The 14,011-nt window shown below is 38.8% G+C and overlaps 1 protein-coding gene across 1 annotated transcript; it reads left to right on the forward strand.

The window, feature by feature from the left end:
- The first annotated feature begins 7,897 nt into the window (after positions 1-7,897).
- Positions 7,898-10,268, forward strand: s1pr3a (sphingosine-1-phosphate receptor 3a). Its single transcript, XM_087785457.1, has 2 exons — positions 7,898-8,055; positions 8,598-10,268. The coding sequence occupies exon 2, from the start codon at positions 8,674-8,676 to the stop codon at positions 9,871-9,873; it is 1,200 nt and encodes a 399-aa protein (XP_087641583.1). The 5' UTR covers positions 7,898-8,055; positions 8,598-8,673; the 3' UTR covers positions 9,874-10,268.
- The last annotated feature ends 3,743 nt before the right edge of the window (positions 10,269-14,011 follow it).

Raw genomic sequence — 14,011 nt, forward strand, 5'->3', positions numbered from 1 at the left:
TCAATTCAGGGAACTTAAGGGGTGAGAGGGCAGATATTTGACCATTCAGCCACAGTTGTTCTCATGTAGTAACCCTTAAATAGCGAAGTAGATTTACTTTAGGGATTGAATTGTAAGCTATTTCCTATCAAGGCTATAACATTTATAAAACTTAATTTGTATGCTTTCATGCTTGTTCTAAATTGGAGAAGCAACAATCCAAATCATAAATTCAGATATAACTAAAGAACACCAACAAAATGTAATATTTGGTCTTTGGTCTGTTTTATTATTAATGTTTCCTGAAAAATGTCATTTCATTATGTTCAAAAATGTTTGACATTATTTTTGACTAACAGACAAATCACCAGAAGATGTAAATATATCTTTGTTTTTATGTTAATCATAACCGAGCCTACCCGAGCTTTCTGCACATTGGATTGGACTGTGTAATATTTGACAAGTTTGCGTCGGTCAACCACAAAGGTGATATCATGAGTCTCAAAAGAATTGCTTTCCGTGTATTGTGATGTCTTGCTTGAGAATGCGGCGCAGCTAATATCCGATGCCAGAGTGGTGTTTTCAACTCAGGATCTGAATCATGCTCCAACACTTTTGTTGTGCGACCTATTTCACAACATTCAATATTTCCATATTGTCACTCAGACACAAGTGATCAAAGCTCCATTAGGTCCGAAAGGATAATAAAACAATTTCTCTAATGTTCCCGTCTGCTCAGGTTTATAAAAGTGTGTTTTGTTCTTTAATGAATATTTAGTTTAACTCATGAAAAAAAGATATGATAAAACGAGAAGTTTACTTAACAAAAGTAATCACCGGACCTCAATCTCTGGGGTTACTATGGTTTATGCATAAACACTGACCTGTAACAGGTTAAAGAAATCCTAGAAAGGTGTTTCCTCTTCATTTTCAGACATGAAAACATTTTCAGAATGTTGCATAAACGAGTGAAGGGAATTCTATTTTGACCTCCATTATGGTTCAAAGGAAGTCAAATAGAAACTCCACTGACTGCTAACCTGCAATCTAACACAGCCAGCTCTCTGTTTGTAAGGTTTCTTTGGATGTTTTTCTATTTTTTTCTTTCAAATGTGCACAAGAACCTGAGTGTGGATAAGGCCAATAAGTGGTGTCATTAAGTCTGTGAAGCCCAAACACACAGACCTTTTACTCTGAAGAGCCGCTGGACTGCACACACATGTGCCATAGTTGCAGCACACAACTGCACTTCTGTTTTCATCCACAGTTTATCCGTGATCACTGCCAGCCCCCTTCCACCTCCACACCATCCAGAGACACGAGAGACATTTGAAATATAACGTCACAGTTTAACGGTCACTCTTTTTTAAAGCTTTGGTTTGAGTGAATCATCTACACTGTCAACAAGGAACAAGTTAAGTCGAATTTGAACTGTTTTGACTTCTAACAAAAACACTGTACAAGTGGAAGCTAGTATTTGTTTTGTTTATATTTTCATTATGATGTTTATGATGCTTTTTCTCAATAACCTACACGTTGAAGTTTTTGTCCTTTCGCTGTATACAGTCAGTTGTTTGACAAACATAATGAATATTATCTTTTTTTAAAGCATCCATTCAATATGCATACTACGTCCTTTTTATCTTTGTATACAGCTTTGTCTCCTTCTTAATCTTATATTTGTCCATATTTTTCCTTCTTATATTACTTCTTCTTTGTCTCCACAGTCTTCTTCTTATTGAGTGAACCCAGATTTGCACACGACCAACCTCTCGATTCATTCACTGTCTGACATTGATATTGTCTTATGAGCATTCTTGTCCATCAGCAGACTGTGTCCACAGTATTTAAGATAACATAAAGACATGATTTCATGGTCATAATTATTACCACTTAAATCACTCCACTAAAACTCAACAACAAGCTGCAACCAAAGTTAGAAATAATATCAGATATCAAACAAATGTACTGATACTCTGATGGAAGAAGAAAATAAATCTTAGTTAAAGTTATCAATTACCAAACAGTTATTTTGTATAGATTAAAATATATCTATTACAAAAATCTGTTCTTGATGTATTAATTGAAATAAATCAAATGCTATAAACAACAAATTCCATCTAAATTTTAAATGAGGTATAAAGTGTCTCCATTTTTTGTGTCATTTAGTGGCAGTTTTCCTTCTCATTGTTAAATTACTTCCCTCCTTCTCTCAGTAATGGATTTGCTTTCAATATGTACCAAAGTACAAGTATTTATTCAATGTTTATGTATTTGTTTATCTAATTTGGTCTATATCCATTGAAAACCACTCATCTGGGGGAGTTCAATCACATCTTCTTAAAATGAAGTGTACAGAAAAGTCTGGAGAGGAGTTTCATATATGTGTTTCCCAGAGAGCCAGAACTATTTCGTTATTAACTCATGACCAAACGTTCAGCGGGACTGGTTGCAGTTCATGGAACAGGGCACAGGAAGTAACTAGTCAAGTCTCTGCATTCTTTGGAGCTGTAGACTCAACGTCCTGTGCTAGCGGTGTAATTGTTTTGGTTGGGACTCCAGGGAAAACAGTCCTGACGCCAGAGGCTGGGCAATCGTGTTAATGTGTGCGCGCTTTTACTGATAGTTGTGGTGATACTTGGATGTGTGGACGACAAAGCCGGTGACCAAACAGGGAAAAAACGAGCACTGTACTTCAGTTTTTGTACAGTTGTTGCTCCAACACTTGGTTGTTCACTTCACTGTCTGAATCTAAGGTGGTTTATTTTTGTAGTACCATCAGCTCCACAACCCACGACTCGCTTCACTAACTATTAGTAAATAGTCTATGATCATCACAGATGTTCTCTCTGATCTGTTGTTACCAGCACAGTTGACCAACTCTCAGACAAGTGTGGAACAGCTGTATTAGCTGGGTGGGAGGTGAAGGAGACCTCCGTGATTCTACACATGAAGGCACCATCGTGCACTTGACTCATAAACATTGGTCAACCACAGCACGCCAGGACAGAACACCAGTGTGTGTCCTCCTTAACACCTTGTGTTTCTCGTGCACACATGTGCACTGTAGATCCTCAACATGCCGAACCTTCAATGCTTTCTATTATCATACAAGAGCATTTTCTTTCATAGAAAGTGTTTCCGTAAAAGGTTGTTTTGAGCTGAAGTGTTTATATTACCAGCTTTCTATTGCACTATTTAGAATCGTTCAATTTCATGTGTTTTTGACGCTGAGCTAATGACTACATGAGAAAAGCTTTTCCCAATCACTTTCAACTACAGCAATCACACAGTATCTTGTTTAAAGAAAAATAAGTTAAGTTAGCTGACTAGGTGACAGGCCAGCCGTCAAGCTAATTCTGCTTCATTAGATGTGAAATGTGTTTCTAGCTTTGATTCTCTGCGACCAGGGAGCTTTAGTACGCTCAAGCCTGATGTCAATCCATTCTTATTGTTGTTGTTTCTAGCTGAGCAGTCACCATGGCAGCCTTTACTACGTCTGCAGATCCCTATTCAACCTGTCATTATAGGCCACATCAGGACGTCACACTGGTCAGCAGTGTAAAGCCCAAGTCTACATAATACTTGTTCATTCCTGCATTGTTAGAAAATCGCTTCCCTCCTCTCAAAACTTTTGTGTACTACACCCTCACACACTGACTGAGCTCACATGTCACAGCATCGATTGTCATTCATCAGCATTACCTAATTTATTTAAAGCTACCGCTCATCGCAATCTTAGTGGCAACAAAACAAGTACAACAGGATTGGAAAAAGTGTGTCAAAACATTTAACGTTTAAACGTTTATAAAGACATTTATATTTTCTACATTTTAGATGAACTCATATCATGTAGTGACATTATTTGACTAGATTAAAAATAATATAACGTGTCAGTATGACTATTAAAAATAGATCATAGTTCACTTCCTTCCTTTTGACTAGATAATAAATGACTAAATAATGAGATTTTTACCCCCACGTATTAATTTTAGAGGCAATTCATAAACGTTAGCCCATTTCCTTAAGAAATTTCTCCCAGAATTGTATTTCCTATGAGTTTTCTGTTAATCTAAGTTTTCTGTTAATGCAGGATACTAACATCAGCAGTGTATTAAAACACATTAAAGGATTTGTTTTGTTAACCCTTGTGTTATCCCAGGGTCAAGGTTACCCAGAGGCTAGAAAACAAATGTAATTGTTTTATCCCTTGTGTTCACCTTGACTCAGAGACAACAAAAGGGTTACCTCTACCGTTTGTTTCAACATTATTGACATTTAAACTAGTATATTCATCATAGAAGTGCACACAATTTGAGAGTGAACCATCTAAAGCCTCTAGAGGCCTTCCATGAATGTTATTTTTTTCATCTGCATCACTTTTTTTCAAAACCAAATCTTAAATTTTACAGAGAGCATAAATGTGTGAAACAAAGTTGGAGGAAAACATCCCAGAATGGACTCCTTTAGATGATCTACAGTACACATTCACAGGCAGGAGCACACAAACACACACCAGTTCCCAAGCTTTCCCAGGGATATAAAAAGCATTTCTGAGAAATTTGGGCATGATTATTTACAAGACCCTCAGTCTGGGCTATTTAAGACTTCCATTGGCTGAGCCAAGACTAAAGGTTTATTTAATGTCGCATTCCCCCCGTCATAAGGAAAATAAACATACAGATCTTGACATTTGAATTCCAAAGTGTTTGTGTGAGAACAGAACCACTGCTTATTTATAATAGTTCATTTTCATGATACTGACATAATTAGATGCAGGCTCATGAAGAATGCTTTATTCAACCCTTTATGTCTGCTTTTTAGCGCTGGTGCAGATAAAAAAAAGTTTATCAGAAAGAAATGGTGCTCAGGCCAGATAACTCTTGCCCTCAATGACCTCAAACATCTACTGATAACCAGATCATTTTTCACTTTATTTCCTTTCTCTGCTTGTTTTTCAGGCATTTTCAGGCTTGTATTTCTGTGTAAGTACGTCATGCTACATTCTAAAAATCATTTACAGGAAATGACAGATAGAGGGCTGGAAGAAATAAAAATAAATAAAAGTTTGCTTTATTGAAGCACTTCATAAAATGAGATGAATAATATAATTAGTATAGGAAACTTTTAAAGGCAAATGTTAACTACAATGCCTGCCCTCTCATTTACCTTGTTTACAACTTTGTACCTGGTAAATCCATGCCAAGCATACTCTGTCTAACATGTTACCATGTGTCCAAACCATCTGGCTTCTTCTCTCCCAACTTCTCCATGTAAGCTATTCATCCGATTAAATCATTTATGATCTCCTTGTGACGCCCAACAAAAACCTCAGTATCTTCAAACTCTTCTGCCACTTTTATTCCTTAAATTTTCATACTAAGCCTAAAAAGAACAAATGTGGGACATTGTTCAGGACACTTTTCCTTCTTTTCTACAACCACTTCCAGCATTCCCAAACATCTTAATCACCCACCAGGCTTACGTCAGCCAGCTTGAACTTGCAATCATGCTACAAAGAAGAGCTAGCTGAAATACTTCATTAGTCAATTATTTCTCCGCCTATTCATCCTATTATTGAAAAACTCAGCTATTATGTCCTCCAACTGTCCAGGAAGCGAGTTACCAGCTTGGGACAATACCAAGGCCTGTTTCCATATGATAAATGGGCTTTCTAGCGTGGATGTGTGACTTTGTCCTTGTTGTCAGGGTAAAGTCAACAGCTCTGAGGGTCATTTAGACTTAAGCAGTTACATTATGACTGTTGAATTGTTTCACTTCACAGTTGTCTTTTATTTAAACTTAGCTGTCCTGTGTTTGTATAGAAATAATAAATAATACAAATAAATCACAGTACAATGTATTTGATTGAACCAGAGTAATATTTTCCGGGAACAATTAGTAGATAATAAATCAAGCGGAAAATGTGCAAACAAAAAACGCTATACAGTTTACTTTGTGACGTATACAATAACTCTTTAACCCTTGTGTTGTCTCTGGGTCGAGGTCAGCCTCCCTGGCTTACAGAAATAAATATGCAGCGGTGGAGGTCGTTCACCCTGACCCAGAGACAACAGGGGGGGATACCTCAAACACATTTGTTTTCGGGAATTCGGGTAGGTTACTGCAATAACACTAGGGTTAAAGAAACTATTAAGGGCAGCCAAAGTAAAGATGGTCTCCATTTATTCAAGTATTTTTTCATTAAATCTGCAGTAAGACTTGTGTGTCTTCAGGAAATCGAGACATGATTTCATAGATTTCCCCAGAATAAAAGTTTTCTGCCTACAATAATCTCACAGACAACAAAGTAGTGGTGAGTGATGAATTCATTTATCAGTTAATGAACCAGGGTGGAACATGAACGGTTCTACTAAGAAGAGATGTTAAAAAAAGTTAAGCTTAAACTTTAACTTAATCACATAGTTATTTTAAGTCCTGGTTGCTCTGCTTTTGTTATGGATGTCAGGTTAAACGGTTTGTAATCTCTTTGCATAGACTAACTTTACACAGCACTTTCATATTTCGTTCACCCTTGTGTTATCCCAGGGTCAAGGTGTTGAATGTATGTATTTAGCTCTGCATTTCCACATTTCTGATGAATAGTTAGACCACTCTAATCAACGTTTTAAACTTGGTAAAATCAATGCAAAGTTATGAACATTACAGTCAAAAACTCTACCTACTTAAGTGCAACTTCTTAAGGTGAGGATCCAGAAGAGCCTTTTACCAGAAGACGCCTGCATAAAATAACTTAAAATATATCCCCTCCCAAAAAAAACCCTGGCAAGCAACATGTGGGAAAGTAAAGTCAAATGATTCAGAGATGACCAATTCACAGCTTTCAAAGCACTTAGAAAAAGAGGGATGAAACTACCCAGAAAGTGTGACTGTTTCCTTCCCAGCCATTCCACTATATCCCCCTTGGAGCTGTCTGACCTATCTCACAGACGAGGGTGAAAGAGGTTGGTCTTTGTTGGCCCATGAACTTGAAAACGCAATGATTCATTGAATAACTTACATTGACCTAACATTCTTGATTAAGTCTGAACTACCCCATTACATCGTCTTCTCACAAATCCTCTGAGTCTGGCCAACTGTCCGAACCTTCTGCCTCTCTGAGTCCATACTTCCCTTAGCTTAGCATCCTGTCTCTGTTTTAGTTTGTGAAATTGTGAATGTACCTATAAAAGGTGATAACGGAAAACACATTCAGAATTCATTCAGAAATCATCGGTGACTTGTTTGGCTTATACCTGTGGTGTCCGTTAAGAGAACGCTCGCTAACAAGCTTACAATAGACCAAAATATGCTGTAGTTTGAACATGTATAATCCTATTTTCTATTATTTTAGGAGTACATTTGTACAAATGCTTGCACTGTTTCAGTCCATCAAATACTTTTTTATAAGTAACAAAAGCCATGTGGTCACTTTACTGTCAGGTAGGGAGCCACACAACATGGGCCCCAAGGCCTTAAGCTTGAGTGCTTCGTTTTAGAGAAAGCTTGGTCATCACTGGAAGACTAATAGTAGGACTGCTGGATCAAGAAAAGCTAAGCCTACTGCCAGACGTGAGGTCTGTGTTTTAGTGGAATGGATTGTTGCCAGAGATGAACAGACTTCTCAGTCTTTAAATGAATCTTGCAATATAAATAGAGAGGTTCTGAGCTAACTCAGATCCAGCAGCAACAAAACTGACTGTTGTGAAGATTCTTAATTCTTGAAAAATATACACGATTGTGTGATGCCAGAATTGATCAGATGGCATCGTCTTGCAATGCAATAAAACGTTAAAAGGTAATGTTGACAATTATATAAATGAGCCTTTCTTTAGGAGCGGTTTTGAAACAAGCTTCATTTTTAACTGGTCAGAGGTAAAGATCCGCCCAAAAGTGAGGGAGAAAGAAAAGAGTGGGAGCAGGATGGTTTGGATCAGAGAGGGGAGAACTTCGGGAAGTTTTGGGAGGAACTTTTTCTCTTAACTACGGTCATTGACGCCGGATCGTGTTTATTTTTTCAACCAAGTGGAATTATGTCAGGAGGAAATGCTCTCAGACCGCCATGTCAAAGCTAAGGTAAAATGCGTTCACGGACATCACGTTAAATCCTATTTCCCTCTGTACGTTTGTGTGACACGTTGATACGTTTGTATGACACGATGATTTGACGTTTGATGACTTTTGGATGAGAAAATTATGATTTTCTAAATGTACCGTTTGTATAGTTATCGAATTGTGTTCAGGATTTAGTGGTTAATACCTATCAATTAATAGTTATAGTTTGCATAGACAAGTTGAAAATTTTAAGCATCATTTTACATATTAAATGTTCGTATAAAACCTTGAAAATGTGTTTTTAGGCAGTGGGAATGGAGTAGATCCAATAAAATTAACTGCAGACGTTATTTGGTTGTTTCAAACTTCACATACCGTCGTGCAAATTCTTCGGTTTTAAAATAAGTTTATCTTAGCTTTTTATATTCTTTCTTTCAAATAAAACCAGATACATTTTATTTGAGCTGGTTTAGTAAATCTTGTTTACTCTGCGGCTCTGCAGTCGATCGATCTATTGTAAATTGAAAATCAATGCATTTGATAACTTGAGTTTTAATCTTCAGGCTTGAGGACGCTGCAGTGAGCCAGTGTCCAGTGCTGTGGCGCCCCCTGCTGTGTGGTTGAGGAGGGGCAGGCAGGATGAGGAACGTTGTGGAGGAAGGCATGAACATCATAATCATCAGCCACTACAACCACTCGGGCAAGTGGGACCGGCCTCGCAGCAGTGGAGTCTGCAAGATGGTGGTCCTGCTCTGCATCTGTGTGCTGATCGTGCTGGAGAACCTCACTGTGCTCCTGGCCCTGTGGAGGAACAAACGTTTTCACAGCCGCATGTACTTCCTCATTGGAAACTTGGCGCTGTCCGACCTACTGGCAGGTGTGGCCTATGTGGTGAACATCTTCACTTCAGGAAAGAGCACCTATTTCCTGACCCCGGCACAGTGGTTGGCCAGAGAGGGCAGCATGTTTGTAGCTCTCAGCGCCTCCACGTTCAGTCTTCTGGCGATCGGAATAGAGAGGCACATGACTATGGTCCGCCTGCGTCCGTGCGAGACAGCTGGTCGAGGGAGACTTCTGGGGCTGTTGGCAGCCTGCTGGTTTGTGTCCGTCCTGCTCAGCGCCCTACCCAGCCTTGGATGGAACTGCCTGGAAAACATGACCTCTTGCTCAACTGTGCTCCCCCTATACGCCAAAAGTTATGTGGCTTTCTGCATCAGTGTCTTCAGCGCTCTGCTGGTGGCCATCATCATCCTCTACATTAGGATCTACCGCCTGGTGACCTCTAGTGGACGTAGGGTCAGCAGCAGGCCCTCTGAGCGCTCCCTGGCTCTGCTGCGGACTGTAGTTATAGTTCTTGGAGTTTTTGTCATATGCTGGTCCCCCCTCTTCCTTCTTCTGCTCCTGGACGTAGGCTGTAGCCCGAACATGTGTCCGGTTCTGTACCAGGTAGACTGGTTTATAGCACTGGCTGTGCTCAACTCAGCGCTCAACCCTCTCATATACACTCTGACCAGCAGGGAAATGAGAGCGGCCTTCTTCCGCCTGCTGTGCTGCTGTCAGACCAGCATGGAGGCTGCCGGGACTCCTGTGGTGGGGAACCCCCACATCGGCACCAACATCCCCACAGCAGAGAACAGTAAGACCAGCCTGGGCGGAGGAGATGGCACTGGAGGAGGGAAGTCAACTTTGAACAGAGGGAAAGTTTCATCGTCCATGAACACTGAGAACAAACATGGAGACCCATCTGCCACGGTGGTGCAACATCCTTCAGGACCCGCCGACCTGCTCTCAGCGGTGCTGGTCAAAGCAGGGGCGCTGCCGCCTCTTAGGAAGTTCTAAAAGCACCTTAATAACACCTGAACTTTGACCCGTTTGGCACCATCAAAATCTGTATTTCAGAATCCTGTTACAATTAACGTAATTGACACTTTGTCACAGACTTTGAGGAATAAGTAGTATTGTTTTCTCAGAAAATAAAAAAAAAAAACCAACTAGTAATGCACTGAGAAAGGACACACCTCTGCCGATGGCCTCATTTCACATGACAAAAATAAACCATTGCATTAGGGTGGCGGTTATTTACCAGCTGCCCAATGCAATGAATAAACTCGTTTCTATGATCACTGCAAAAGAAAGGATGAAACTTCCATGATGAACATTTGCTGAAAATGTCTTGAACTGAAGTATGAACTGTTGGTCTTATTTTGCTGACAGACAGAGGTTCAAAAGCAATATTTTGAAAAAGTCAGAAGTGGGATGGATTTGTGAGGCTAATGGGAGCATACCATGTTCTCAATCATGGCAAGCCACTTCAAATACTGCACGTGACGTTTTTTTTCTCCAAATGAATGGTTAATGTGGCTAAGCTTCATGCAAACTCTTAACATAAGTCAACTTAATTCTATCCAACCTCTATCGTCTTCTACAGCTGTAACATTGATGTTATTTGATAATGCATTTATTTTCTGTGAAAACGTTAGTCTCTTGAATATATTCTATGCTTTGTGCATAAAACCCCTGATGGTACTTGTTTGGATGCACTGTTATAAACACCAATCAGCAACATGGTTTAACCCAAATAATGTTCCAGTAACTAACTTTGATGCTAATAAAACAACAGTGAGATGGTTAACGGGTGAACATGGGTCACTTGTGAAAAAAACAGTGAGCTAATGTTACTATCATTGCTTAAAAACTCAATACAGACGATTTAGTTAATAGAGATGAATCTGAACTGGTCATATCGAATGTTCAATGTGTCTGGTAATGTTCAAATAAGATACATCGTACAACAGTGTTCAACAAAATGAACTGAAAGCGACAGTGATTGTCAGACTAGCAGCCCCCTGTGCATGTTAATAGTTTATCTTGACCTGTAAACATGATATTCATATGTCAACTTTTAAAACCACTTTCTATGATTATAAGCACCAAAACCCGATTTTAAATCTGAATTGTTCGTCACTTAATTAATCGAGTGGGTTAAAATGAAATGTACTGTGCAGATTTTTTCCTGATGGTGGCGCCAGAGGAAAAGCAATAACGAGTGTCACTGCTTATTATGGTGTCTCATATCTAATAAGGATTTTGAGGTGAATTATTGTGTTGTCTGAACTACTCGCACACATACTAACCACTAGTAAAGAGCAGATGTGAATAATTTATCAGTGTTTGTCCGCCAGATGTTTGTGTCGATTGCAGTGTGATGTCAGCTTCCATTTTGCAAATATAATAAACAAATGCTGTGTTTGATAGGATCCTCAAGTGTGTCGTGTTCTGATATTGAATCACTGGCAGTCACCGCTCTGTTGGCCATGTATTATCATGTTGCGTTTGCGCATGCGTATATATATGTGTCGCCCCCCCCCCCCCCATCATCATATTGTATTGTTAATTACCCGTAAGAATAGCATACAATCCAAATGAGTTTAATATGAATATAAATGGATCTCTTAGCGCTAGTATAAGACCTAATGCGAGTGAAAAGCTTGAGGAAAAAAAAAAAAAAATCAACCCTGGTACTTGTTTCAGCACATGTTTTCATTAATTTATATGGAAAACTGTCCGAAAAGGTTCTCATTCATCCAGGGCATGGTTATCCAAGAGGTTCAAAAGCCATATTTTGAAAAACGGAACCACATCAACAATCTCGTACAATAAAACGATTCATGTTGAATTGACGTGATTTAACTAACCACTGCCCCCTTCAGGTTAGATTGCCTAATATACGATTAATCAATCATTTTCGGCTTTTAGAAGTTGTGAGAGGCTGGAACTCATGGGTGACACTAAACAAGGGATGCTCTGGAAAAATGAAGGATATTGCAAAATCCTACTCTCTGATTTCATCCCATGCTTGTACCATGTATGTTGATAAGGAGAGCTGGCTCTGTGGTTGTCATGAAGCTGGACTCACTGGTGACAGTTGCTGAGAGGAGATCACTGAACTAACTACTTTCCATCATGGATGATGACAGTCATCCTCTGAACACTGTCATCAGTGAGCAGAGAAGCAGATGAAGTGCCATGATGCAACACTAATAGACTCAGGGACTCATTCATTCCTCGTTGTATTAGATTGTATAATTCTGAGTTTGGGGGTAGGAGTGGAGTTAAAAGACGATTCTACTCCATGTTATTCTTTGTTATTTTTCTTTGATCTATGTTCTTTATCTTTGGATATAGATTGTGTCATCTTGCACTTTCTTTTTTTTGCACTTTGTTCTTGTTCTTGTTTTATGAATCTATTGTCTGTGTTGCTGTGAGTTGGAAAAACAATTTCCCGAAGGAGACCTCCAGAGGGATCAAGAAAGTGCCAATCAAACTCATCTGCTACGGTCGTCACTTGGTGATGAAAAGGAGCTGGACTTGCCTGTATCACCAACCTGAATTGTTTTGATGGGAGAGGATCCAGAGGTGATCCATTTGTGGAATCTTATGATCAATATATCAATGGTTTCTAGGTGAAATTCACAAACCTCAACATAAGCCTAATTTCAGCATCTGATTTTGATTTGTACTACCTTGTACATCATGTGTCAAACCTATATCAAGGAGTCAAAAATGGGCTAGCAACACATTTGTGTAGCTCACAAGAGCTTGGAAATTAAACATGCAGATGTCTGAAATGATCAAGAAAATGTTATACAAAATTCAAATTGACATGTAAATGTTTCGTGTTATGTGGATGGGTGTGGAAGACAAGTTATGTATTAAACTTATAATACATATCCATAAGAAGTTAATTCATGATCATACTGAAGCAGTTTTGCTTGGCCCATACATTTCTTTAAAATTTCCTATATGTTATAAGTATCAGACAAAGAGCTGATCTCCGTCCATAAAACTGACTAACTAATAATCATAATCACAATAATCAAAATGCTAATAAGATAACATACACACAGTGATTACATTTTTCTGACATAACTGCACCAAACAACAGTCTCAATGTGTCATTTTCCTGGACTTACTCAGTACAGTGTTCTTGTTAACACCTGAAATAATTAAGTCGGTCTAACCCTTTGATGAATCATGTTCACTAAACAGCGGTCACCAGAGGATTTAGGCATGGGGGTTTGTGTCATTCTCTAAGCACAATGCAGTTTTGCATATGACTTATGTGAACAAGACAGAGCACAATAGGATCACACCACCCCTTGTTATTGTTACCCCGGCTGTGCACGGACGTATGGTAAGGAAGCAAATAATCTATCTGTTTGTAAAGATCCAGTTGAAAGAACAAGAACAAATACTTCCTGGAATATCATAGAGGCTAATTTCAGATGCAGGTGCTGTGGTCCAATTTACGGCTCACGCAAGGGGTCCCAACAGACACACATTCATTCTGGTTTGATAATGACTCCCGGCCACCTTCCATTAGAACACTGCTATCACACACCAACAAATTATCAACACTCGCTGGAGAGGCTCTCAAAAATGCTCAAGATTTTGGTTCGGTATGCATCTCAGCATCACTCAACTGTTAATCAAATTCTAGAAAGAGTAGTAAAAGTATTATTTGATTATTCCCTTGCAAGTCTAGAGAAAGTTAAATTATATAAAATGTATATATACTGTATATGTCCAACTGATTGTTAACGCAAATTTGTAATCAGCCAATCACATGACAGTAACTAAATTTATTTAGGCATGTAGACATGCATCAAGATGATCTTCTGCAGTTCAAAACGAGCACCAGAATGGGGAATATACATATATATATATATAAAATCAATTTAACGCCCAGTAGGAGATTTGTATCGGTGATAAAATGTTGTCAGATTGGTTAGAAACAACAGTAAAAATATTGACTCTTGACAGCTATTGATCTGTCAGGGTGAGTCAGAAGAGAATGCTAATTGGAAATGTAATGATTAACAACACTAAATATAATTCCTAACTAAAAGAGCTTTAGAGGGTGTTAATAGTCTACTTACAGATGATATGTCAACCACAGTTAAAATATTTGTTGTCG

This window comes from Callionymus lyra, chromosome 2, assembly GCF_982586985.1.
Source record: "Callionymus lyra chromosome 2, fCalLyr1.hap1.1, whole genome shotgun sequence".
In the NCBI taxonomy this organism is placed as follows: domain Eukaryota; kingdom Metazoa; phylum Chordata; class Actinopteri; order Syngnathiformes; family Callionymidae; genus Callionymus; species Callionymus lyra.

Excerpts from the sequence above, each read along its gene's own strand:
- s1pr3a (XM_087785457.1), top strand. The coding sequence starts at position 8,674 with ATGAGGAACGTTGTGGAGGAAGGCATGAACATCATAATCATCAGCCAC.